Raw genomic sequence first — 27,011 nt, forward strand, 5'->3', positions numbered from 1 at the left:
GCAGACCTTCAAATACTACAATGGATGGATTGAATAGGTCCGAATTAAAACCGAATCACATGCCGACTCCTGTACAGGGACATTCGTATTCGAATTTTTTTATCATAAATGTAATTAGAATAAATGTAATTAGAAAGTTTTTTTTATCATAAATGTAATTAGAATAAATGTAATTAGAAACAAACTTTCGTCATTCTTGGCTTATTGTGTGTTGCACCTCATAAGATTACATAATCTTATCTTGCGAACCAAACGAGGCCTTATACTTCTCCCTATCGAGCGTTTATATTATCTATTTATAACCACACCCTTTGCTTTCAATTTCGACTCCAAACCAAAGAATTTAATCCCCGACAACACCAAATCCGCAGTCGTCTCTTTCATGTGGTCAACAAGGAACTCGTCGTAAACGATGACATCAGCTTCCGTAATAAACTTCGACTCTCTCATGCTCAAGAACACACTCCTCGCCTCCTCGATACTCCCATGCTTGCACATACCGTACACGACGGCCGTACAAGTAATACTGCTCGGAGTACAACCCTGCTCCGCCATTTCTCCCACAACCTCAACCACCTTCCTCGCGTCGTTTGATTTACAGACATGGATAACTGTCAGCGCGTACTTGAATTCCATTGGTCCACCTGTCACGTGGGCCAGGCAGTCTCGAACAAGCACCATAGCGGCATCCACCTCGCCGATATCAGAAAGCCCTTTAACTAGAGCATAGTAAGCATCGATCGACGGAACTGAAGACATTTCCTTAATCGCGTTGTACGCATTGCACGCCTCGCGTACGTCTCCGATTTTTATGTAGCATAAAATCGCGTTGCATAGAGTCGACGAGTCGGGCGCCAGGTCAGCATCATCTTTGAGCTCGTGGAAGAGCGATAATGCCTTACTTTCGTCGCCGTTCTTGAAAAGGGCGTTCATTATTATATTGTAAATCGGAACATTAATATAATTACGTATTTTCAAGAACTCGAAAACTTTCATAGCAATAGCTACTCCGTCGTTCTTCTCTACAACGCCGGAAAAGAAATCGAGTAGGCTTTCGTTTATAGAAAACCCCAATTTCTGCATTTGCTCGAGCAATTTACAAAAATCGTTCAATTTCTTCAACTCCGCGTAACAAATTAAAATCGGATTAACCGTATTAAAATCCGGTTGGAGATCCTCACGAATTGTGGCTTGGAAAAGTTTATAAGCCCGATCGACCAATTTCGAATTGCACAAGCCTTTAATTAACGAGTTATATATCGCCAAATCAGCTCTATATCCCGAGTTGATCAAATCTTTTAGCAAATCACAAGCAGAGCCCACCCTCCCATCAACTACATACGCCTCGATTAAAGATCCGTAAATCGCCCTATCTATCAAACAATTCCTCCCTTTCATCTCCTTAAACAATTCGTAACCTTTATCGACAAATTTACCCTCGCAAAGCGCCATGATTAGAGTCGAATAAGCCATCGAATCCGGTTCGACACCGTCTTTTTTCATTTCCTCCCACACCGTCAAACAACCGTTCAAATTTCCCTCCGAAACCAAAACCTTCACCATCGCCGTGTACGCAAACACGTCCGGTTTGCAAAGATTCTTCCTCATTCGGTCAACGAGGTCAAACATTTCGTCCAAACGCCCCGCCTTACACAAACCCTTGATCAAGATCATGTAAGTGACATTCTCTTCCGACAAACCCTCCTCCTTAAAATCGCGATAAACGGACATCGCTAAATCGAGATGATTCGTCTTGACCAACGCATCCATGATTCTGTTGTAGAGAAAGACTCTCGGCTTGACGCTGAATTTCTTCATCTTCTCGTAGACGTAGTGTACCCTGAGACCCCTGTTCGAATCGGCGTGCATTCTGATCAAGATTTCGAACTGTTTCTCGGTAGGCGGCTTTCCTTGCATGTGCATTAATTCGGGCAATTGGTCGGCTTCTCGAAAATGATTCGATCGGTTTAGAAAATAGGCGTACGCATTGTAACACGCGAAATCGTGCTTGTAGCCTTTCTGTTTGCCTGTACATTATATAAGAAAGATTAATCAGACACATAAAATCCAAAATTAATTAACAAAATAAAAATTGATTCTTTTTATTTATTTATTTTTTACCAGCCCAATGAAAAAATTTGGAGGAGACTCTAGGATCAACATCGGGAAACTTCAAAACCTCAGTAACGAGCGTGGGCGTCACGCGCCGCAGGCGATTGAGCTCCTGCACGAGCTGCGGGCTCCACTGCTTGTGTTTTCTGAAAGCGTCGACGATGTACCTCGCAATTGGGGATAAATTCTTCGCCAGGGAAAAGAATTTCTCCGATGGGTCTTTTCCGAACGGCGGTTTCCGATTGGCTTCGTCGTCGGGGTCCCATTTCTGGAGGTCGAAGGGCTCGTGCGCGGCGGTGCGGCGGCGGAACTTCTCTGGGTTCACGGTTTGGCGGTTGGAGAAGAGGCCGCCGCGGACGGTGGGGCGGGTCTGGGTGGGTTTCCGGTGGCCGTAGAAGAAGTAGGGCTTGTGAGGTTTGGTCAGCGCCCCCGGCGGAGGAGACGGTGGCGGCATTTTTAGAGGTTTTGTCTAAACCCCCAAAATGGAGGGTGAAATTTGCATTCTTAAACATATATGTGGTCTAATTGTGTAAATACAATTGGCCCCTACTTTTAATACAATTAGTATATTCGCCCCTTCACCTCTTAGTTACTGCCTTTTTGACCCCAATAATATAATATGTACAGTAGAACCCCGATAAATTAATATATTTTCACGCTCCCAACTTGAAGAAAACGTGTTAAAAAATATAGGGTTAATTTAATATTTCGACAACTTAATAGAATTTAGTTGATGCCGACTCTAATAATTTATAAAGGTTTAACTGTATAGGATAAATTACGGCGACCCCCTGAAATAAGATTAAATTACGTAAAATAAACCTCTCATATTTGAATTATTACAACAACCCTTCAACTATAACATTTTTACACATCCACTCTTATATGTTAAATTCAAACAAATAATTATACATTTCGTGAAATGTTATCTAATTTGTACTATTTTTTTTGCAAAATTGCAATTTTCGATGCACTGCAATCTGACATTTAGAAGCAAGAGATACATCTTATTTTAAAACGTGGAGCTCTAATGGGATAAAACGGGTACAAACTAGAGAATATTCCATTTAATCTAAAAGATTCCATCAAATTTAACACTGCAAATGTTACGTTTAGAAAGATACATAGTTGAGGGGTGATTGTAATTATCCAAACATGAGAGGTTTTTTCGTAATTTGATCTTACCTCAGGGGTGGCCGTAATTTTGGGTTTTTGGCACTTTGCACCCTTAAATTACACCCTTTTGGCACTTTGCACCCTTAAATTACAAAATTGGCAGATTGCACCCTTTAAACATAAATTGTTTGGCACTTTGCACCCCAAATCACTTTTGGCTTAGAAAAATTACCTGTAACTTGTTGAAAACCTGAAAGATGGGCAAATTCAAAATTCTCTAATTATCTATCATCTTCATTCTTCCCTCAATTCTTAATCACTGTTCCACCGTTTTTATCTTTCATCCCTTTAATTAAAAAATCCTAAAAAAAATGTAGCCCTTTCTTTCAATGGTAAAATCGGTATAAATACTAAACAATAATAGTAAATCACTTTTTTTTTTCTTTTGAGTATGAAAAATAATGTAACTGGAAATTTTAGGCCGAGCCTTCAATTTTTTTTTTAATAGTCAAATTCAAAATAAGGTTACTGAGAAGTTTATTTGGTGGTAGAAATGTGGTGCCTATTAGTTTCATGATGGGAAGATTTTTGTGCTCACATTGAATAGTTTGGATCTGCAAAATTATTTAAAAAAAAAAAAAAAAACGTTACCATGGAATAGAACTTGATTTTCTGAAGGTGTGTTATCGGACTCTTGTCTATATATTCCCACCATTCTTGAGTTTTAGTTCAAAATTTACATATTATGGCAAAGAGAAACGGCTAAGAAGAATTAGAATTTTTTTATTAATAGAACGAAATATAAAAATGGTTGAATGATTTTTTTATTAATAGAACGAAATATAAAAAATGGTGGAACGATGATTAAGAATTGAGGGAAGATGATAGATAATTAGAGAATTGCGAATTTGCCCACTTTTCAGGTTTTCAACAAGTTGCAGGTAATTTTTCTAAGTCAAAAGTGATTTGGGGTGCAAAATGCCAAACAATTTATGTTTAAAGGGTGCAATCTGCTAATTTTACAATTTAATGGTGCAAAGTGCCAAAATGGTGTAATTTAAGGGTGCAAAGTGCCAAAAAACCCCGTAATTTTACACAATTTATATATTTATACAATGTTTTTTCAGTCCTAATTCAACCACACACCCCGCCCTAATTTCTTAAATCAAAACCCTGCTCCCGCCGCTCCCGACGCCGACGCCGACGCGACGGTTGTCTTCCACCGGCGGTAGCTTCCCAGCCAGCTTGCTCCGGATTGCTTCAAAGAATCCGTAATTTCTTAAGACTATTGATTGCTGATTTTTTTCTAATTTTCTATCCGGTGTTCATTTTCTACTGATTTTTTATTTGTTTGGTTTCTGCGTTTGCGTCATTTCTATTGATGTTTTTTTTTTCTCTTTTTTTTTTTTTTTTTTTTTTTTAATTATATTTTTCTTGGTTAACTCTCAGGCCTCAGCCGTTGATACATATATGGTGTTACATTTTCTTGCAGTTATGGTGGGACTTTCTCTAGGAGAGCAAAACTTCATAAAGGGCGGAATTGCTCAGGATTTGCGTACCGATGGTCGGAAACGATTAACTTACCGCCCCATTTTCGTCGAAACCGGTATCATTCCTCAGGTAAATCATGTTTAAATTGGCTTCATTTTTTTTAATTCGTCGTCGATTATCTAATCGAATAATTCTTACTGGTCAATTCTTAAGGCAAGTGGCTCAGCACGAGTGAAGTTGGGTGGAACAGATGTTATTGCCAGCGTAAAGGTACAGTAGAATCTCAATAAATTAATTCCGGTCTCGATTCGGTGTAAACATACGAAATTATTAGTTCGATGTTAAATTAATAGGTTTTTGTTAGTCCCGACTGTATTAATTATAGAGGTTTAAATGTATTTTGCTACACGACGTCAAATGTTCACTTTGTATATGAGTTGAACTTTATTTTGCGTTGAATTTTGTGCAACGTGTTGTCTCTTTTGTAGGCTGAGCTTGGAAGGCCGAATCCGTCACATCCCGACAAAGGAAAAGTTTCGATATATGTTGATTGCAGCCCCACAGCTGAACCAACTTTTGAGGTTTAAGAATATTTCGTTGTTTTATATGAATGTTCGTGTTTGCTTTTGCGGTTGCTGTTAAATTATGTCACTCGAATCACGTTAAACACTTGTGATTTAAGAGCTTTTGTTCGTTTTATTCAACAATTCTTTTTAGGGTATGTAGAAAGTAAAACATAAACAAGAGCTAGTAAGCTCTCAAACACGTTTCTTAAAGTTGAATCTTGGCAAGCCAGCTTGTATTGCACGCCGAAGTGGAAAATTCCGAGTTATTGTGTGTATCTTTCTTTATATGTGATACAATACGAGGATGAATTCTTATTACACAATGGCTGTGAACAAAGGTCTTATTGTAAGATGCTGGTCTTAAAAACGGAACTCTCTCTCTTATCAGTGAGCTACTTCGAAATTGGAATACTTGTTTGATGCGTAAAAATAAGGATTTCACAATTAATATGAACGTTGAATATATTATGCTTCTCTAGTTTCATCCCGTTGCTATAAAACTATTTTCTATGGTCCTACACGTAATATATATATATATATATATATATATATATATATATATATATATATATATATATATATATATATATATATATATATATATATATATATATATATATATATAATTACCTTTAATTATTGGTCGTATCTTTAATAATAATAATGCAAGCATACAACTATATATATATATATATATATATATATATATATATATATATATATATATATATATATATATATATATATATATATATATATATTACCTTTAATTATTGGTCGTATCTTTAATAATAATAATGCAAGCATACAACTACTTCTCGTTCAATTCAACCATAAAGTATTGTGGCTCGTCAAAAGTTCTTATCATTCTAAATCACAGGGCAGAGGGGGTGAGGAATTATCCACAGAGCTCTCGTCAGCGCTTCAGAGATGTTTGTTAGGTGGTAAAAGTGGATCAGGTACATAGGGTTTAATAATACTTTATTTGCAATCGGAGTCTATTTTAACGTAATACTACTCGACTTCATCTCTACGAATTTTGCTGCAGGAGCTGGGATCGATCTTTCGTCTCTATCCATTGTTCAGGGGAAGGTCTGTTGGGATCTTTACATAGATGGTCTCGTCGTTAGTTCAGACGGTAATTTGTTGGACGCGTTGGGAGCTGCCATTAAGGTAATTCATAAGTTGATGATTGTGACTTGTGAGTATCGTTGGAAGTAATCGTTTATTTCTAAAAGTCGGAGGTTTTTGCAGATGTTAATAATAATCATTTTTTAGCAGTTAATTTATAAGTTGACGTGTTTGCAAAAATAAGCTTTTAAGTTGCAGCTTATTTAGTTGAAATGTCTAAATTGTCCTAATAAATGGAATTTGTACAAGGAAAGTAATAGGTTAAATCGGGTGCTTCTATGTGGCTTAAAACTGCTTATTTAGCAAACATTAGTAAACTGATTACGAGCCAAAAAAGCTCATAATCACTTTGCAAAATCACTTTGCAAAAGCTTTTGCTAACTAACACCGCATTAGAGACTCTTGATTTAGTGCATCGTGTTTTTACTGTTGTCCTATTTTACCCTTGTTTAGGCAAATTGGAAGTGATTTTATTGAAAAATGAAGAAACTTATACGTCGTTATTTTGTTTTTAATTATGCTTTTTCTTAGGCAGCACTAAGCAACACAGCTATTCCAAAAGTCCAAGTTGCTGCTAATGCCTCTGCCGATCAGCAGCCAGAGGTTGATGTGAGTGACGAAGAATTTCTACAGTTCGACACAACTGCAGTCCCTGTTATAGTTACTTTAACCAAGGTAAAAACCTTTTTTTTTCATTATTATTATTAAGGGCAAGTTACGACCACCCCCTCACCCCCTGAGGTATGGCCAAATTACGAAAAAACTCCTCTTGTTTGGGTAATTACAACCACCCCTCTTTTAAAATATTTTTACATCAAATTTATGTAATTCGGTTATTTACCGAACCAAATCGTATACTCAGTTCGGTAAACGGTTTAAATGTTGGCGTACCGAAATTTCGGTTCGGTTTTACCGATTTAACATCCCTAAATTTACCTCTGGAGGGGTATTTTCGTAAGATAATACATAGTTGAGGGGTGGCTGTAGTTACCCAAACAGGAGGGGTTTGGGGTTTTTCGTAATTTGACCATAACTTAGGGGAGGCCGTAATTTGCCCTTATTGTTATTATTATTAATGGGTAAATTACATACACCCCCTGAGGTATGGTCAAATTACAAAAAACACCCCTCTTGTTTGGATAATTACAACCACCCCCTCAACTCCTCAAGTTTAGTGGAATCTTCGAGATTATATGGAATATTATCACTTTTGTACCCGTTTTATCCCATTCAAACTCTACATTATGAAGCAAGATGATCATAATGTGTGATTTTTAGCTTGTATATATCAGTTTGTGATGCATCGAAAACTGTATTTTTTACACAAAATGAGTACAAACTAAAGCACATTTCACGGAATCTAGATGATTATGTTGAATTTGGACCATAAGGGTGGATGTGTAAGAAAAAATCATAGTTGAGGGGGTATATGTAATTATCCAAACAAGAGGGGTTTTTTTGTAATTTGACCATACCTCAGGGGGTGTTTGTAATTTACCCTATTATTAATTTATCGGGTTCTTTATTTTTTCTTTTTTTTTGCGAGCCCCAGGCTTGACATATAGGATTGACTAAAAAATTGTAGGTGGGGAGGCATTATATTGTAGATGCAACTACAGAAGAGGAGTCGCAAATGAGTTCGGCTATTTCGGTTTCTATAAACAGGCAAGGTGGAATATGCGGTTTAACGAAAAGGGGTGGTGCTGGGCTCGATCCAAGCATTATACTCGACATGATATCTGTTTCTAAACATGTGAGTGAGCAGTTGATGAACAAATTGGATTCGGAAATCGCTGCAGCCGAGGCTTGTGATGAAGATGATGAAATGGATTCTTAGTACTTCCGTTTTTTTCGTTTTAGTTTTCTCGGGACAACTAGGTTTATCTTGCTTTAACAGTAATTTCTTGAGCTTTGTGGGAAATATAATAGATTGCGTTTTTATGAATTCTTCACTCCAATCAATTGTAACGACTGCAGATTCAATTTTACGTTTGATGTTGTAGCTCGCCAATGTAGAAAATGATTGGGTCGATGTCGATTTTAATTGAAATGACAGTATTGCCCATCAATTGGAATGTGCAATTCGAATGAGTTTTTACCAACGTAGTCGTAAAATATTTCGTCGCTTGAGTTTTTTAGAGAAAAATAACACATTTCATCACTAAAATTCACCAAAATCGACACTTTTAGTTTAAAATCACACCAAGAAATATAACCCTAGAAGAATACACAAATTATTTTTTGGGAACCAACGGCCAATCATATAGGTACACTAGTAAATCTTCACTCTCGTGCAAGAAAAAAACCCATCCTAAACTTCATTTCTAGTCCCTCAAAATCTAGTTTATCACAACTAGAAAGAAAGAAAGAAAAAAATCATTCACCTAAACACCCGAAGCGAGTGGTTCGAAGTAGTGAACCCTCCATCGACCACGAGATTCGCCCCACTCACGTACCTCGCCTCGTCACTCGCCAAGAAAACCACCGCATTCGCCACGTCATCAACCGTCAACTCCACCCCACTCAAATTCGCTTGTGCCCCCACAAAGTTCCGAAACCCCGCCAAAGCATCCTCGGTCCTCTCCTCCTCCGGCAAGTGTGCCACCGCCAACCCCGTCTCCACCGCGTAAGGTGAGACGCAGTTAACCCTAATCCCATGCTTCCCCAACTCCGCCGCCACATTTCTAGTCAACCCCAAAACCGCGTGCTTCGAGCCCGCGTAAGCATGTGGGCCCGCCCCACCAACAACACTCGCCACGCTAGCAATAGATACAATCGAGCCCCTTTTCGCGGGTATCATTATCCGAGCCGCGTGCTTCATACCTATAAAAAGATAATATATGGTGTTAAATATTAAAGTCAATATGATCTTTTGGTTATTATAATAAAGAGTTTATTGCAATTAGTACTCGTGTCTTTCATCGAATTTATAGGAGCTATAATTTAGTAAGTTATAGTTTTGCAACAATATTTTTTTGTATTTTCCTACATTTTTTATAGGTGCTTCGTACCTATAAAAACGCCCTTTACGTTTATGTCGAAGATCTTTTCGAAAATCGGGATTTCAAAATCGCGGATATCGGGGCAAGGTGGGCCCGATGTGCCCGCATTGTTGACCATTATATCGAGGGTCCCGTATTTTTCGATGGCGAGATCAACGGCGTTTCTGACGTGGTCCTCCATCGTGACGTCGCAGTGGACGGTGGAGATTTCGGAGCCGCCACCTAAGCGCTCGTGGAGTTGGGAGCCGAGGTCGTCTTGGATATCGGCTATGACGACTTTTGCGCCGTGGCGGTGGAATAATCGCACGATGCTCTCTCCGATGCCGCTCGCGCCACCTGTCACTACGGACACCTTCCCTAGTAATCTGCGATCGTGAAAGAAATGCACAAGGGTTTTTAGATGTTATATTCATTGAGAAACTAAACAAATCTAGCCCCATTTTCGGATAATTTTCAGGCGATTTATTCGGTGAGACTTTCTCAATTAGTTGCTGCTTTTCGACATGTTCGAAATCGAAACGGGTCGATCTAGGGCTTTCGGAACTTGAATTAAATGACCTAAAATACTTGGAAAAAATATTGAAACACAGACCATTATTCTGCAATGAATGATTACAAAATTAAATTCAATACCTTTAAACTACTTCAAATTAGTACAACCATCACCACACAAATATGTTCAAAGACTCCATTTTTAAACAATCAAGATCGCATATCAAACTCAAAATTCATAATAAAAATTAAATCTTTCATCAATCAAACTAACTTAAAACTGATCCCAAACACCCACAAAATCAAAATCACAGAAACCCACAAAAAAAAAATTGTGAGTCAAAATCAAGAACGGATTTTTACAGTAAAAAATAATAAATAAATAAAAAGTGAAGTATATTTTTAGCATTACCTTTGAGTGGGAAGAGATGCTTCGCTTGATATTCTTGATGCCATGCCTTCAGTTTACAGGGTCTTGCAGAATTCTCTCTTTGAATTTAAAGAATCTTTTATTTATCACAAATAATAAATAAATATATAAATTCAAGACACCCTTTTTCTCAGACAAGCAAGGAAGCACTCATACATCAACTTTACAAACTTATTTGCTGTTGATCGGTTGTTGTTGTGTGTACTATGTTTTTTTGTGCTTGTCGTTATTTTGTAGTGCTTATATATTACAGTGTGATCAAGAAAAGTGGTTGACCTATTTGGCCCCCCTCTTGTTATAGAAATTAATTAATTATTGAATAAGATATTAAGAATTTAAGGTATAGTTAGTTGTACTTGTATCATTGTGTGTAATTATGTGTACAATTTATAAATATTTAATTTTTTTAATTACGTTGCAAGCAACAATAACTTGATAAATAATGGCTTATGTCACCCTGTTTAATAAAAAAAAAAAAGAAAAAGAAAAAAAAAAATTGACCTTGTAAACGGCCTAGAACTGCACTATTTGATTGTTTTATTATTTAAAGTTGTTTACTTATTGCGACTGAGTTTACTCTATGTAGTTTTGAATTTATTAAACGTTCAGAAAACTCGTTAGCGTGTACGGTGTACCATTGCTAAAAATCATGGTTATACTTGTAAGGAAGTGGTAATTCTTCCCATGGATTTGGCTAATATTGCCTAATAATATTCTCGTTTCTCCTCAAAAAGAAAAAAAAAAGAAAAAAATGGTTATTACTGGGGCAAATTACGGCTACCCCACACGTACGGTCAAATTACGAAAAATTCCTCTTGTTTGGGTAATTACAACCACCCTCCTTTTAAATATTTTTACAAAAAAATATGTAATTCGGTTATTAACCTAACCAAATCGTATATTTAGTTCGGTAACCGGTATTAAATGTTGTCGTACCGAAATCTCGGTTCGGTTTTACCAAATTAACATCCTTAAATTTACCTCTGAAGAGGTCTTTTCGTAAAATAATACATAGTTTAGGGGGTGGTTGTAATTACCTAAACATGAGAAGTATTCATAATTTAATCATAACTCAGGGGTAGTCGTAATTTGCCCTTATTATTGAATCAATTTCTTATTTAATTTCGCTCAATTGAAATACTTCTACTTCTCTTAATTGGAATAATAGAATTGGATTTATTTTTGACATTTCTTCTGATCTTATTTTGAAAATAAAAATAAAACTTTCGGCAATCAATTTCTTATTTATTTTGAAACTTTTCGAAGTAATTTTGTTTTCCCTTTGAAAACTGTTAGAACTCGAAAATATTTCTTTTTCTAAATTTTCAATTTTAATTTTGGAGTATTCCAAGTAACACCTAAAGATAGCATTTGTTTAAAAATAAAAATATGATTTTGAAGGAAATGGTTTTCTTTCTTTTTTTTGGGAGATTTTTTAGTTTAATTATATTGGTATTAATTAAAAAATATGTGATATTAATTATTTTGTACTAAAGAAAAAGAATTTGAGTACAAAATAATCCAAACACAAAATACCGATATCTAAATTGTTGGACGGTGAAAGTCGGCTGTGTATCACGTGGCTGGGGTAGTGAGCCGCATTTTGGACGGCGGCTTGTGGGGTCCACCACGCACATGCACATCTGCTACTTCAAGTTATTTTATCAATTCATAATTTAATATATATAAAATTAGTTTCTTATATTAAATTAAGAAATTGGGAAATTAGCTGGAAGCCCCAAAACAATTAAAAAAATTACGAAAACCCCCCATGAACTTAGGATAAATAACAAAAAACACCATATTTATTCGTAAATTACCAAAACATCCATGAGGTTTGTTTCCGTCTTACACCAATTTCTTACAGTGTGACTTTTCACAATTTGAGATATTTTCTTTTATTTCTCACCTATTTAACATAAGGTATAATGGACAGTATACATTTTTTTATTAAAACACTCGATCAACATTTAATAAGAGGGAGATTTTTGTTATTACAGATAAGTGGAGCGTTTTTTTTGTTATTTAGCCTAAGTTTGGGGGATTTTTTGTAATTTATCCAAACATATGGCATCTAACATTAATAACAAGCGGATTTTGCACTTTTGCTAAAAGTTTTTGTGCTCTATCTCTAATGATAGATCTGGAGTCACTCTAACAAAATTGCTTATAAAAACTAACAATAACGGTGACGCTAATATGCACAATTTTAGTTATATTAATAAGCAAGAAATTAATTAAATTAAAAAAATTATTTACAGAACTTAGTTAACTAATGAGCAAAAGTCTAGCAAAAAAGACATGTATTTTCATGTAATTTTACAATGAAATTTGGATTAATTAGAAAGCTTAGAAAAATTATTTACATAATTTAGTTAAAAAAAAACTGAAAAAAAAAACGTAAATCTATGATGCATGCATGACCACCAACATTGCTATTTGCATCACCAAACAATCCTTCATATTTTTCCGTTTTGGTTTTCATGATTATTAGATTACAGCACAAGGGAACGAGTGTAACCAAAATTATATGTGTGTACCTGTTTGTAATTCCGTATGTGTACATGTAGGTGTGTGATGTGTGTGTGTGCGCGCGCGCGCGCGTGCGCGTGCGCATGTGTTTGGTTGTGTGGCATAGTTTCGACGATGGCAGCAACAAAGAGCACGGATGGAGCAAATTTGACAGGGTAGAGCGGGTTGGACGGTCTCACGGGGTGCAGTTAGTTAGACGGGATGAAGATGAGATTGAATAACATAGAACTTTTAGCAAATTACAAAAAATCGACTATCATAATCTGAAAAATTATTGGTATTGGCTCAAGCTCACATGCCATCAGCCTCATTAACTCGACTTATGTATTTTTTCGGGTTGCGGCTTTATATCGGACCCCATTACTATATAACTGTAATGAGAATTTTTTTTTTATAAAAACTAGTGATAAACAAGATTTACCTCCATTGAAGTCAATCAAAAAAAAAAAAAACACTAAACGATCGTTGCAAATTATTAGAAAACATAAAAACAAGATTGAAAGAAGTAAAAAAAGATTAGTAACTCTTATTATTGAAATATTTTATATCCTCAAATCTCGGCTAAATTTCAGTAATTAGATTTCGGTGGGTATTTTACATTTGATTCATCTTTTACTTATTGTCGGTGCGACCACTTAATTCCTTTCATTTTGCAAAATAAAATAATCTCTTACGGTTGTAACTTGTACGTTGAGTCATAACATTAAAATAATAAATATATTATATATTTTATTATTAACCTAATCGGTCGGGCATAGTTCAGGTTGAGCCATAATAGGCTCAAACTCGACTCATAAATAAATCAATTTTAGTAAATGGCGAATGGAAAAAAGGCCCATCACATGGGACTTAAATGCATTTTGGTCCACAAAAAAAAAACAGTCTCTCAATTAAACTCATCCCCATGTCTTTAGTCTAAAATACCCTCCATAATATAATTCTAATCAATTCCACCCATTATGCTCTAACTTCCTTAATATTACACATTGACCCCGGATTTAAACAAATATATCACATTAATCCCCAATTTTTTTTTTCAGAAAATAATTTTTTTTCTGAAATGTTTTTTTTCCGGCTAGATTCTGGCGTTGACCGCCGGAGACCGCCGTTGACTTTTTTTTTTTTTTTTTTTTTGAAAACTTTTTTTTCCTGAAATTTTTTTCCGGCCGGTCTCCGGCGTTGACTTTTTTTTTTCGAATTCTTTTTTTCTTAGAAAAAAACAAATATTTTAATTAATATTACTGTCTTGGCTATTAAATTACTATCTCAGACAGTAATATTACTGTTTGGGACAATAATATTATGAATATTATTTTCCCGAACAGTAATATTATTAATATTATTGTCTAAGACAGTTAAATTACTGTTGAAAACAGTAATTTAGCAGCCAAGGCAGGAATATTAATTAAAATAATTTTTTTAAAGAAAAAAATTAAAACAAAAAAAAAATCAATTAACAGTTAAATTACTGTCTCCGACAGTTAAATAACTGCAGGAGAGTAATTTAGCAACGAATATAGTAATATTAATTAAAAATATTTTTTTAAGAATAAAAAAATGAACTAACAGTTAAATTACGGTCTCCGACAGTTAATTAACTGCTGGAGACAGTAATTTAGCAACGAATACAGTAATATTAATTAAAAATATTTTTTTTAAGAATAAAAAAGTCAATTAACAGTTAAATTACTGTCTCCGACAGTTAAATAACTGATGGAGACAATAATTTAGCAACGAATACAGTAATATTAATTAAAATATTTTTGAAGAAAAAAAAAGTCAAATAACAGTTAAATTATTGTCTCCGCAGTTAAATAACTGCCGGAGACAGTAATTTAGCAGCCATGACAATAATATTAATGAAAATATTTTTTTGAAGAAAAAAAAAAATCAACGCCGGTCAACGGCGGCGACCGGTGGTGGCGGGTCAAAATTGGGGTCAAATTTGAAATTAGGGTTAAAATTGGTTAATTGATGAAATTTGGCTAAATTGAGGTGTAAATCATGAAATTGAAGTTGAATTGAGTTTCAATGAATTGTGGGTAATTTTGGTATATATAAAAGGATTTTCCTTATTTGCAAATAAGTTTAAATGGACTGGATTTATTTGAAAGACAAAAAAATTGGATGTCCCTCTTTTAATTAAGTGCCCTTGTCATGGGCTTATTTGCCATTTACCCTTTCCTAAAAAGTAGGTTCAACTCAAATATAAGTGGGCAAAACCATTGAAATTCGGTTAGGCCCGGCTCAATGCCCAGTCTTAATTATTGGTCTCCAACGGTATTTAGCAAATTGTCCCTACTAACTTATATAAATAAATTATAATTTGATAGAGTATAAACTATCAAACATATTCCTATAAAATGTTTTATAAACTATCAAACATTGTCCCTACTCGTTGTATGTCACGCCAGGAAGAGTTAACATCCAACAAAATGTTTTGTAACGTTTTTCAAGTTCAGCCACCTTTCTCAAACAATATTTCATTGAGAAGTACATACCGTGTTTTTTGTTGATCAACGACTGAGCCATACGGATTGGATTTCTGTTATTTTTGCCTACAACAAAACCTCCCACACGTGCCTCATAACTTAAGACTTGCACAAATGTGTCGTCAATTTTGTCATCCCAGTCTAGGTCGTACAAGTAATCCTCGTCAAGTTTTTTTTTGACCTTTTTTGGTGACATGAGTGTCGTTTGTGAAGTTCCTATAGACTTATGGCAAGTATTTACAGTAACAACCTATGCAATATATAGAGATAGTAAATAAATTATTTATGAAATTAACCATTCATTGTTGATGTCGATTGAACATGTCATGCAAAGCAACACACCTTTTGCTAAAGGAAAAAGAACTTTTGACAGATAAAACGTGAAGGAGAGTAAACAAACAAAACAATAATAGTGTATGTCACGTGATGATTTGATATTTCAAAAAAATCTATCAAAAAAAGTAGAAGAATCTTGCAATCTCCAAAATTGCATAGCACTCAAGAATAAAATTTAGTCTCTCGAATAAAATCTTCCGAAATCTTCTCCCCATGTCTGAACCGAATATATGCCTGACTCGAAATCTTACTTTATTGAATGCATGGGGAAGGCATGAATCTTGCATCTGTTTTCGTAGCTACTCTCCCACATTCTTGTCTCAACCATTTACTAGTTATAACAAAGTTATATATTTCACAAGTCGAACATATTCGTTCTAATTTTATCAGGTGTGCAATTGTTCCAATTAACACATCAACTGACTTGGATTAAAATTATTAATGGTGATCAATGGTGTTGACGAAAGTAAGTGTAATAATTGGAATTCACGTCGCATAATTAAATATGTTTCGGATAAATTGCATTGTGCATGATGAGTACATAAGCTAACAGTGTCGCAAAAGTGGGATGTCCACCGGAAACAACAAAATCAAACAACGCTAATAATTGTAGCTATCACAAGAAACATAGAAATGCAAAACGCTACGGTTTTCCACTGTTTAATTTGCGCTTCCTGAACCGCCACCTTAGATTGTAAAGCATTCAGCTTCTTTAGTAACCCCGGAATTATGATCTTCCCCCTATCGCAAATCTCGGCATCACACCAGTAGTAGAACTGACACTTATTTGCCTGCAAAAAACATAGATGAGGGAGAGACGTTAACAAATGGAAAAATTATTGGACATTATCAGTACACCGAGTCTCACCCCTCTCGTCGGGCATGTAACGAAACGACGTCCTGGGTTTAAATCCGTCCATGAAGTTTGCACTTTTACAGCAAGACCACAGTGACACACAAATGGATGGGTATGACCTCCGACGACACTACAAAACCCTTCGTGACGACCCCGACTACGGAAACTGTTACAACTGTTGGTGCTCATTTCGTATGGTGGTTCAATAATGGTGAGAACGTATCAAGAATTACCGAGACAAAAATAAAAACTTTGGATAAAAAAAACAACAAAACAAAAAAAGTAAAAAACAAAATGAAACGTAGCACACACTTAATTCATTGCAAACGAAAAAAAGAACAAGTAAAGAGTCTGCACTTTTAATAGGAGGTGCAGAGGGTATAATCGGATTTTCACATCACTGTCCAACCGTATCCGGCGAACCAAACGCAAGTATGATCCAATCCACCTAACCAGCATAAAGATCAATCCATCCAACCAAAGACGACATTGAATAATTCTCTACCTATCCACACAGTGCAATCCAACACAGTTGAAACAATCCCATGGAATCCGATCACCCAAACCAAACAGGGCCTAAGAAGAAACATCAAACAAAATTATCACCTAGTAAATATATTTTTTATTTAACTATTTTGGTAACAATAAAATGCTTCTCCATGTTTCAAAAACCGGGGAACCGAATAAACTAACTGGGTCACAGTTGGACCGATTCGACAGATCCGACCGATTTATTTTATATGTTTAATTTATTTTCATTTTAAAATATAGATGCTAGAAAATTTTGTATATCATTCGGCACGAACTTATAAATTTTTAATTCAACTAGATAATCAACCATAAAATCTAAAAAATTCTTTTTTAATAAAGTGTAAAATATAATATAAAAGGGATTAAATCAAACTATACAATAATTCCTTTTTTTTTTTTTTTATTTACAGAGAATTATAAATATTCAATTTTTTTTTTAATTACAGTGCATACAATAAATAAATAAATACAGCATGCCTTCAAATAATAAGTTCGAGAGCAGTAATAAAACAAATAAATAAGTTAAATAACATAGAGTAATAAATTCTTATGCAGAAACTACAGAACCACTGCGAATTACAAAACCCTAATCCCTAAATTGGCAAAGAAAATGGCGCTTCTCAGAGCTCGCTTTCCTTCCTCCACTCTTCTCCGCTCACTTCTCAGCGCTCCTTCACGCTCACTCTCTTCGGGTAAGAATTTTTTATATTTACGTAAATCGCGCATATTTCTTTGCGTCTCGCTGATAATTTACTGTAATTTCTTCATTTGCAATGTTAATGTTGAATTCGAATGAATGAATTTATTGAGTACGGAACTTGTTTTTGATCAATTTAAAATCAGAATTACTGACGAAATGAGAAAATTGAAGAAAGTCTGAATCTTGGAGCTAACAGAATTTAAAAAAAAAAATTAAATTCTTTTTTGGGCATTTTGTTTTTAATGTGGCTAATAAATGTGATTTGCAGGTGCTATTGAGCCAGCGGTCGAGTCGAAAGGAGGAGTGCAATCATGGAAGACGACGATGATGAATCATATGGCGACCCAGGACATAAGCTCTCAAATCGGGAGTTGTATGCCTCTGTCACTTATGCGGATCGGGACCATGATCCACAACATTGAGATTCGACCCGGGCAGGGCGGTAAACTCGTGCGTGCTGCTGGTACCGAGGCGAAGATACTTACCGAGCCTCATAGGGTAGCCAGGTAAAATGAGTTCAGTTAATGATCCTTGCCCTCGTCATTTGATTTCTCCTAATTTTAAATACATATCGAGTTTATCTTGAGCAAGTAGAATTTCGTAAAACTCTATATTTGTTATTCGTTGAGTAGTATAGTAGGCCTCGTTTGGGGATATTTGATAAGATTGATTTTGTTCACGATGATGTAATATGTGATTATCTTATGTTTGTGATTTATGATTATATAACGATTGCATTATGTAATATGTTTCGTAGGATTGTGTAAGAATAGGGATTGCGGTTGGACTCAATATCATTCGTATTCTTGATTAAATTCCAGACCCGTTTTTTTATCGCGGGCGGTGGGGTTGAACCTAAACCAACCCCGATACATCTTGATTATATGTGATTATATAGTCTATCAATTCCTATCATTGTCCCCAAACGAGGCCTTAGTGTACATTTGACCCCATCGAGATAAAATCCTCTCTCAGCCATGTTCAGTAACAATATTTTGATTATAGGTCAGCTTTTTTACATTTTTCGTGTATTTTTTTGCCGTGGGGGATTTGCATACAACTGCGGTTGGTAAAAGAAAAATGAAGTATGATTAATTAAGTTCATATATCCTACGAGACCCCTAATTTCGTAGTTTTTTTATAATTAAATTGTATTCAATTCGTCGTTTGAATACTTTATGATTGTTCTTTAGGTACTGCGAGATATTACTGCCTTCGGGAGAAAAGAAAATGATAGACAAGAGATGTAGAGCGACTATAGGGACGGTTTCGAATCCAGAGCATGGAGCAAAGAAGCTAAGGAAAGCCGGGCACAGCCGGTGGTTGGGGCGGCGGCCGGTGGTGAGAGGTGTGGCTATGAACCCAATTGATCATCCGCACGGTGGCGGTGAAGGGAGGAGCAAGAGTAGCGGGAGTCATGGCCGTGGGTCCCTCACCCCTTGGGGAAAGCCCACTAAGGGTGGGTACAAAACCGCCCGTCTTAAGAAAAAGAAAGTAGGGTAAAATAGTAATCATTCTCGAGAGGAGGTTTTTTTTTTTTTGTATACCGTTTTGTTTGCCTATGTGTTTCGGAAACTTTTACTCGTGTGCTTTCTTTATTTTGAGAAGCAAGTTGGAAGAAAAAATAACGTGTAGTTATCTTTGAGATTATTACATGGAAAAGCGGTCGTCTTTTAGATTTAGTGGTTGGCGTTTTTTTAACTTGCATTTGAGATTTATTGGTTAATGCTGTTGATTTTGTGGAGAGTTTTTGTTACGAATATTTCGTTTATTGTAGACAAACTTGTTGGGATAAATTGTCTATTCTATATACACTACTGCAGAAGAGATAGGTAAATTTGCAGCTCTCATGTTGCCCTTTTACATCAACTGCATTTGGTATAAAGTTCACGAGTTTGATATCTAATTGTGCGCGTGTATGTATTTTGCGCGTTTTATTCGGTGTATTTCAAACGAAGTTTGCTAGAAAATTGAACTTTATGTTCTATCTTTAGTTTATTATTCTATCTTTAATATAAGTGGAAGAAGAAACCCGCGATCAATCATATAGATGCATTAGGTAGAACTTCCACTTTTTTTTTTTTTTTTTTTTCTTTGGGATTCTTTAGTATTTAATATTTATTGAACATTTCACAACTGAAATGAAAAAGAATAACAAGACAATCTTTTACCCATTTTATAAAAAAGTTGAGCTTGACTTGACAAAATATAAGCTTTTTAACATGTTTGCTATATTTTGAAATATTATTGGTATTCAAGAATTCAATCAAATTAATAAGGGCGTATTGATAAGTTTGCATCAAAATCGAACACATGGTTATTCAAGCTTGTTTCATTTTTTTTTAATCGAACTTCCGAAATTGTATTAAACTTGGTTTGACAAGCAATTAAGTCAAGTTTGTTGAACTTTAATTAAAACGAGCGTGAACCCAGCGAGCCCGAATAGTTTGATTTGCGTTCTTGCAATATTTTTTTTGTTCTCTAGTAGAGCTTGAGTTCGAACTGAACTTCAGAGCTTATCGAACAAATATGTACTAAAATTTGTAAGTTATACTAACAAATCGAGCTCAAAGAGCTTTTAACCACAGGATGATCTAAGATCAAAGTGATTTGATTTTCAACACCAGCTAAGTATGCATTCACCAATTTTGAACACTAGTTACATACTTTATAAGATTAACTAAATTCATAATAGTCCTCCTTTTTTTTTTCCAATTTTTTTTAAAATTTTTAAATTCTTTTAAATTTTTTTAAGTTTTTTTTAAATTTTTTAAACTTTTAATTTTTTTAAAAAGGAATTCATACATGTCTTTAGTCGGTTAATAATAATACTAATCTTATATATAAAAGAAAGAAACGTTGGGCAAACCCTAATGGTATTTCTGTAATTATTTATTTTTAATATTTTGTCTGTACTAATTTTCAACAATTATCAATCTCCTATTTTTCATCAATATACCTCAAATCTTAATATATAAAGATAGAAATTCGATTTGTTAAATTTAGACCTATATATTTGGATTATAAATTTTAATATTTAAGATTTAAACCTATATATTTGGATTATAAATTTTAATATTTAAGATTTAAAAAAACTAATGTTATATAAAATACGAGTAATACTACATTATTAAATTTTATTATGTTAATGGATACTATATTTTCTTATTGGGGACAACTATTTTGAATACTAGTTTTTGCTTAGTTGAATACCAAAAAAATAAAAAATAAATAATTAATTGTAAATTACTTTAATACCCTTAATGAAAATTAAAACCAAAAAATATTACAAATACTATTTTTCTTTCTTAAAAACCAAATAATCAAAAACCTAAAAAAAACATTTCCCTCCTCACTCACAAACCCCTCACCTCCTCCACCTCCTTCTTCTCCCTCCCCAAAAACCCTCCTAAAAAACCCCAAAACAAAAGAAATCAAAACCTTACACAACTTGCAAAATGGCCTCAAATGACAATAGAATGGTAGTTTACGAGCAAGGAGAACCCATTCAGGTATGTATTCATGTATTTTTTGAGCTAAAACATCGATTTTGAAATTTTTTTTTTTTTAAAACTCGCCATGTATTTTCGACACATACAGGTCGAAAATACCCTTATTTTTCGACATGTATGTGTCGAAAATACCCTTTACTTTCGACACCTAAGTGTCGAATTATGATGCCATTTCCGACACTTAAGTGTCGAAAATTACCCATATTTTCGACACTTAAGTGTCGAAAATTGCATCATAATTCGACACTTAGGTGTCGAAAGTGAAGGGTATTTTCGACACTTAAGTGTCGAAAATATGGGTAATTTTCGACACTTTAGTGTCGATTTTGTTCCTGTTGCAAATTTACTTGTCTTATATTTTCGACACTTTTGTGTAGATCGATTGCACCCATTCATTTACCACGTCAGAAAAATTCCCAACAAAAGAAGCTTTAATGGCATGGGTTCGTGAAGTATGTAAAAGAATTGGAATGGTGTTAATGATTGGGGGTTCGAGTGACGGGGATAGAGGACGTAGGACACCGTATGTGATTGTTCGTTGTGAGCGTGGGGGCCATTATGTTGGCAAGAAGGTACCAGGTGAAGATGATCAAAGACCGGGAAAAAGGAGCACCGGTTCAAAGAAATGCAATTGTCCGTTTAAATTGAAGGGGACAAGAGAACACAAGGATGATGAAAAGGCTGAGTGGAAATTGGATGTTAGTTGTGGTATTCACAACCACAACTTATTCGAAAACTTGCACGGACACTCTTATGCCGGAAGATTATCAAAGGAGGATGTTTCCTTTGTTCACACTATGAAGAAAGCAATGGTGAAACCAAGGGCAATTCTAAGAGCATTGAAGCAAAAGGACCCGTCTAATGTAACTGGTATGAAGACAGTTTACAATACTATCTCTAAGTTAAATTTCAGTGAATTGGATGGGAGATCTCAATTGCAATCATTGTTTGTCAAGTTGAAAGAAGATGAATACATCTCGTACCATAGATCGAACGAGTTGAATGCGATTACCGACTTGTTTTGGATCCACCCGAAATGCATTAAGTTGGTACAGTCGTATCCGTACGTATTCGTCATCGATTGCACGTACAAGACCAATCGTTACGGACTCCCATTTCTTGAGATTGTGGGTTTTACTTGTACCAACAAGACGTTCTCAATTGCCTTTGCTTACTTGGACCACGAAAAGACGGAAAATTTTGAATGGGCGTTGCGTTGTTTGAAGGAGGCCATGACCAGTTGTCCTCGGCCTAATTGCATTGTAACAGATCGAGATTTGGGTTTAATGAAAGCAGTGGCCAATGTGTATCCATCGAGTCATCACTTGCTGTGTCGGTGGCATGTGAACAAGAATATAGTGGCCAATTGTAAGAAATTGTTCCCAAATGACATCACCAAATGGAAGCAATTTCAGTCGAGTTTTTCGGCTCTTATTGAAAGAAATACCATAGAGGAGTTCAATGAGGATTGGGAGGATTTGAAAAGAACATTTATGGGTTATCTCCCGGCTATAGAGTATGTAGCTAATTCATGGTTGGATCCGTACAAGGAGAGACTTGTATCGGTGTGGACAAATAAATATACTCATTTTGGAACGTACACTTCTAATAGGGTGGAGGGGGCACACGGACGAATGAAAAGGGATGTGCGTAATTCAACTGGCACATTTGTGGATTTGTATACGAAAGTCCACAATCAAATTGTCGAACAACACAATGACATCAAGGCTTCCTTTGAAGTAAGTAAAAATACTTACGAGCACACTTTCAAAACGTTGATATACAATGAGCTTCGTGGAAGTATCTCAAAATACGCTCTGCAACTACTCAAAGTTGAGGTGGACAATGCGAAACTATTGCAACCGAGCGATATGGGTTGTAGTTGCGCCATCCGAACAACCCACAGTCTACCATGTCGCCATGAACTTCATGAGTATGTTGTTGTGAACAAATGTCCTATCCCACTTGAGTTAATAGGCTCGTATTGGAAACACATGAGTATGGAGCCCGTCGCGACCACAGGCCAAGTCATCCTACCAACCATCGACGAAGAATTATCGGAATACCAGAAGCTCTTTGAATGTGCCGATCTCGATGCAAAAACTCGATTGCGCAACCATTTGAGACATTTTACCCACCCAGAGAATACTAACCTTACGGAGCCAAGTGAAAAAGTTGTTAGCAAAGGTCGACCGGCAAAAAGTAGGAAAGACAAATCAAGCACTCGGGACAAATCACATTTTGAGTATGTGGAGCCAAAGAAAAAAAAATCGAAGCAAGCTAGTTGTTCTCCAAAGGTAAATGTCGCTACTATCGTCTCATTTCATTGAAGTTGTATTTTATAATTGTGCTGAGTAATGAAGTGTAATATACTGCAGCTTATACCTGTACTGATGAGATTACGAGGGCATTCGAATGATTCTTTCAACACTATACCAACTCAAGAGTCAGGAAAAAGCACTATACCGACACAAGAGTCGGTCAAACCATTATTTGAAGATGCAGATGTGGGATTGCCACCAGGTTTGATCGGCAAGAATAAGTACATTGACACGATCCATCCACGATTTCGTATGCACGTTCGAGAAATCATCAATGTCGGTTCAGATGGACACTGTGGATTTCGGGCAGTTGCCTCTATGATGGGATTTGGAGAAGATGAATGGGGTCGAGTGCGAGATGACATGCTACGGGAGTTGACTTCTAATTTTTCCACTTACACGACCATGCACCGTGGCGAAGAAACCGTTAGAAACATGCAAGCTATTGTGAGTAACTGGGATGTTCCTGCAACTCGTGATCATTGGATGTCTTTTCCAAATATGGGTCATGTAATTGCTTCAACATACAATATTGTGCTTGTCTACTTATCCAAGTATCAGTGTCTCACGTTCCTTCCCCTATTGAGCGATCCAAAGCTTTTCAGCGAGAGACAAGAGCACGGTATGGCATTCGTCGACAACTGTCACTTCGTGCATGTTGTCTTGAACAAGAATTGTCCAATACCTCCTATCGCCGATTATTGGTACCGATGTCATGATCCTAAAGCTGATGGTTGGAAGCCTGCAGAAATGGATGGTCGGATTACAGCATTTCGAGAATTAATAGGTCAAAATGTTGCCACGCGAGAGAGTTTCGAGATTATTACTATATCAGACAATGGTGATAGTTCTCCCAACAAAAATATGTAAAGTTACTGGTGCTACTTTCAATGTTATTAAGTGTTGGGTTTTTATTTGAAAAAACTATGTTTTTTTTTTAACCCCAAAAAATAAATTTGCAATTTTTTCAAAAAAAAAAAAAAATTGTATACAGCTCAAATTCGGCAGCTAGATGTCGAATTACACACAGTAATTCGACAGCTAGCTGTCGAATTTGAGCTGTATCAAATTTTTTTTTTTTTTGAAAAAATTGCAAATTTTTTTTTTTTGTGAAATTAACCCTGAATATATTGCAATGTAACATAAAAAACACATCTAAGTGTTTTTGGACAAAAAAAAAAAATGCAATTTTTTCAAAAAAAAAAAAAAAATTTGATACAGCTCAAATTCGACAGCTAGCTGTCGAATTACTGTGTGTAATTCGACAGCTAGCTGTCGAATTGGAGCTGTATACAATTTTTTTTTTTTTTGAAAAAATTGCAAATTTTTTTTTTTTTGTGAAATTAACCCCAAATATATTGCAATGTAAGATAAAAAATATATTCTAAGTGTTTTTGGACAAAAAAAAAATGCAATTTTTTCAAAAAAAAAAAATTGCATACAGCTCAAATTCGACAGCTAGCTGTCGAATTACTGTGTGTAATTCGACAGCTAGCTGTCGAATTGGAGCTGTATACATTTTTTTTTTTTTTTGAAAAAATTGCAATTTTTTTTTTTTTTGTGAAATTAACCCCAAATATATTGCAATGTAAGATAAAAAACATATTCTAAGTGTTTTTTGGACAAAAAAAAAAATTTCAAATTATCAAAAATATTTTCATTTAAAACAACCAAAATCCATATAAAACTAAATTAAAAAACAAGTAAAACAAATAAAATCCATCAAACAACATCCATCTAAAAAAATACAAGACTAATCCTGTGTTTTTTTCTTCCTACTAAACACGCGTTTCACAACCGCCTGTGGGGCATCGGACGAGCTCGATGGCGGTGGAATTGGCCCTATCGAGCTACCTGGAGGTGGTGGTGGGGCATCCGATGACCTCGAAGGAGGTGGAAGTGGGGCATCCGGCTCGATCAATCTGACAATATCATTTAGGGTCCCCCACATGACCGTATGAGCGTCGGATGGCGCAAGTCCCCGCACATCGCTAAGTGTACCCTTCACCAACTCCAAAATTTGTGAAAGTTGGACCTCCTTATCGGTACCACCCTCTGGACGAGCTTCATGGGGTCGAGGTCGATCCGCCTGGGGTCGAGGTGGATGGGCTCCATGCCTACTCAGTTGTAACATGCATCTGGGTCAGAACCAATTCATGTAGTCCGGCGAAGTGTCCGCCTCCCCGAGTTCAATTTCAACGGACCTCGACTCCTCGTCCAGACAATACTCCTCCCACCGATCAGAGAATCGTTCGCCGTACGCAACGAAAATTGAGTTCTGGACCGGTCGACCTTTGCTAGCTAGAGCTTTGTACATATCTTTTGACATGTATGCACGACCTGGAATGATTTGCACCCGGTTGAACTGCCTCAACACTCTGTCCGGATGATATGCCTCGAAGTGGTCCATGCAACATATCATCCCACTAAACCAAGCAGAATCTGGCATTGGGAAACGATCACGAATAGCCGTATACGGTGACCATAAAACCTAGTAAAATAAATAAAAAATTAGATGTAAAAACCTACTTAAGTAGTAATAACAAATTATTAAACTGGTATGTTACCTGATCGGGGATCAAATCATCTAATCGAGATCGCAGGTACGACGCTCGTTCAGGCGTTGAAGTAGTCTTTGACTGAGGCTCCCATCGGCTCGCTAATGGCCCCTCGAATTCCGTCTTCAATGTGCCACCCCCCAAATAAGGAAAGTGCTCGTAAATCCATGACTGAAAGAGCGTCAGCCAGCCAGCCATCGAGTTCGTTGATTTTTGTGAGGCTGAGGAAAGCTCATCGTACAACCGGCAAAGACATGCAGTGCCCCAAGCATACTCGCCGATCCGATCCAAATCAGATACAAGATTTAGGTACTCAACGCTTACCATGTTGCCTGTCTTGTCGCACAGTATAGTACACCCGAGCAAAAATAACAAATACGCCCGAATGGCGTATGTCCTCTTCTCCGCACTATCTCTCATGGTCACTTTGCTAAATTTAGCCTTCAACCATTCCAACTTGACCGCTTTCTTCTTGTTTACATCGTCCGGGTACTCACCTAGCAACTCGAACATCAAAGAACTGGGAATGGTTTTGGAATCACGGACCAAACGCTCGCAAGATACGGTACGCCCAACAACTGGCAAACCGACCAACGTACTCACATCGTCAAGTGTGATGGTCATCTCTCCAACAGGTAAGTGAAATGTGTTGGTAGCTGGCTGCCATCTCTCTACGAAGGCTCTAAGTAGATGGCCGTCCACAGTGTTGTACGATGCCTGTACAACTGACATTAAACCACATCTTTGTACTACCTCTGTAATAAACGGCGCCGGCTCCCAACCTTTCAAGGTTCCTGTGTGATTTCGTATTCGAAATTCTGAGCCGCGCTCCG

General features: G+C 36.1%; 5 protein-coding genes across 7 annotated transcripts in view; 3 read left to right on the plus strand and 2 right to left on the minus strand.

Moving 5' to 3' along the window:
• The window catches only part of EMB3131 (Pentatricopeptide repeat (PPR-like) superfamily protein), an 83,701-nt gene extending 81,087 nt beyond the window's left edge, over nucleotides 1-2,614 (minus strand). For 2 of the 3 annotated variants that reach the window (XR_016029511.1, XR_016029512.1), the window contains exons 1-2: nucleotides 2,122-2,614; nucleotides 186-2,027 (exon numbers count right to left, since the gene is read on the minus strand). Coding sequence is in view for 1 of the 3 variants with exons in the window: in XM_012975253.2 (XP_012830707.2) it covers nucleotides 289-2,027; nucleotides 2,122-2,566 (2,184 nt within the window). In the remaining 2 variants the exon portion in view is untranslated. Of the gene's footprint in view, nucleotides 1-170; nucleotides 2,028-2,121 lie in introns of those variants that run through there. The other variant, XM_012975253.2, reaches the window with a different exon arrangement.
• Nucleotides 2,615-4,331: 1,717 nt separating this feature from the next.
• Nucleotides 4,332-8,485, plus strand: LOC105951797 (3'-5'-exoribonuclease family protein). The gene is made up of 8 exons (XM_012975249.2): nucleotides 4,332-4,499; nucleotides 4,721-4,848; nucleotides 4,933-4,989; nucleotides 5,208-5,300; nucleotides 6,166-6,244; nucleotides 6,334-6,458; nucleotides 6,948-7,091; nucleotides 8,002-8,485. The coding sequence occupies exons 2-8, from the start codon at nucleotides 4,723-4,725 to the stop codon at nucleotides 8,251-8,253; spliced, it is 876 nt and encodes a 291-aa protein (XP_012830703.1). The 5' UTR covers nucleotides 4,332-4,499; nucleotides 4,721-4,722; the 3' UTR covers nucleotides 8,254-8,485.
• An 84-nt stretch (nucleotides 8,486-8,569) lies between these two features.
• On the minus strand, nucleotides 8,570-10,752 carry ABA2 (NAD(P)-binding Rossmann-fold superfamily protein). The gene is made up of 3 exons (XM_088813317.1): nucleotides 10,323-10,752; nucleotides 9,428-9,783; nucleotides 8,570-9,239 (listed from the first exon to the last, which is right to left on the minus strand). Exons 1-3 carry the CDS (start codon nucleotides 10,364-10,366, stop codon nucleotides 8,797-8,799), a joined length of 843 nt encoding a protein of 280 aa, XP_088669443.1. The 5' UTR covers nucleotides 10,367-10,752; the 3' UTR covers nucleotides 8,570-8,796.
• Nucleotides 10,753-17,581: 6,829 nt separating this feature from the next.
• On the plus strand, nucleotides 17,582-19,583 carry LOC148765306 (Ribosomal protein L2 family). The gene is made up of 3 exons (XM_088813564.1): nucleotides 17,582-17,779; nucleotides 18,056-18,293; nucleotides 18,981-19,583. The coding sequence occupies exons 1-3, from the start codon at nucleotides 17,698-17,700 to the stop codon at nucleotides 19,288-19,290; spliced, it is 630 nt and encodes a 209-aa protein (XP_088669690.1). The 5' UTR covers nucleotides 17,582-17,697; the 3' UTR covers nucleotides 19,291-19,583.
• Nucleotides 19,584-20,968: 1,385 nt separating this feature from the next.
• Nucleotides 20,969-24,490, plus strand: LOC105968285 (protein FAR1-RELATED SEQUENCE 5-like). Its single transcript, XM_088812738.1, has 3 exons — nucleotides 20,969-21,299; nucleotides 21,677-23,596; nucleotides 23,678-24,490. Exons 1-3 carry the CDS (start codon nucleotides 21,246-21,248, stop codon nucleotides 24,488-24,490), a joined length of 2,787 nt encoding a protein of 928 aa, XP_088668864.1. The 5' UTR covers nucleotides 20,969-21,245.
• Nucleotides 24,491-27,011: the final 2,521 nt, after the last annotated feature.

The sequence above is a fragment of the Erythranthe guttata genome, chromosome 14, assembly GCF_056151865.1.
Source record: "Erythranthe guttata isolate IM_541 chromosome 14, IM_541, whole genome shotgun sequence".
Classification (NCBI taxonomy): domain Eukaryota; kingdom Viridiplantae; phylum Streptophyta; class Magnoliopsida; order Lamiales; family Phrymaceae; genus Erythranthe; species Erythranthe guttata.

Coding starts and splice junctions, on each gene's coding strand:
- LOC105968285 (XM_088812738.1), top strand. CDS start 21,246: ATGGCCTCAAATGACAATAGAATGGTAGTTTACGAGCAAGGAGAACCC. Junction 21,300..21,676: donor AGCAAGGAGAACCCATTCAG/GTATGTATTCAT, acceptor ACTTTTGTGTAG/ATCGATTGCACCCATTCATT. Junction 23,597..23,677: donor AAGCTAGTTGTTCTCCAAAG/GTAAATGTCGCT, acceptor AATATACTGCAG/CTTATACCTGTACTGATGAG.
- LOC148765306 (XM_088813564.1), top strand. CDS start 17,698: ATGGCGCTTCTCAGAGCTCGCTTTCCTTCCTCCACTCTTCTCCGCTCA. Junction 17,780..18,055: donor TTCACGCTCACTCTCTTCGG/GTAAGAATTTTT, acceptor TGTGATTTGCAG/GTGCTATTGAGCCAGCGGTC. Junction 18,294..18,980: donor GAGCCTCATAGGGTAGCCAG/GTAAAATGAGTT, acceptor ATTGTTCTTTAG/GTACTGCGAGATATTACTGC.
- ABA2 (XM_088813317.1), bottom strand. CDS start 10,366: ATGGCATCAAGAATATCAAGCGAAGCATCTCTTCCCACTCAAAG. Junction 9,784..10,322: donor GCATCTCTTCCCACTCAAAG/GTAATGCTAAAA, acceptor TCACGATCGCAG/ATTACTAGGGAAGGTGTCCG. Junction 9,240..9,427: donor CGTAAAGGGCGTTTTTATAG/GTACGAAGCACC, acceptor ATCTTTTTATAG/GTATGAAGCACGCGGCTCGG.
- LOC105951797 (XM_012975249.2), top strand. CDS start 4,723: ATGGTGGGACTTTCTCTAGGAGAGCAAAACTTCATAAAGGGCGGAATT. Junction 4,990..5,207: donor ATGTTATTGCCAGCGTAAAG/GTACAGTAGAAT, acceptor TCTCTTTTGTAG/GCTGAGCTTGGAAGGCCGAA. Junction 7,092..8,001: donor TTATAGTTACTTTAACCAAG/GTAAAAACCTTT, acceptor AAAAAATTGTAG/GTGGGGAGGCATTATATTGT.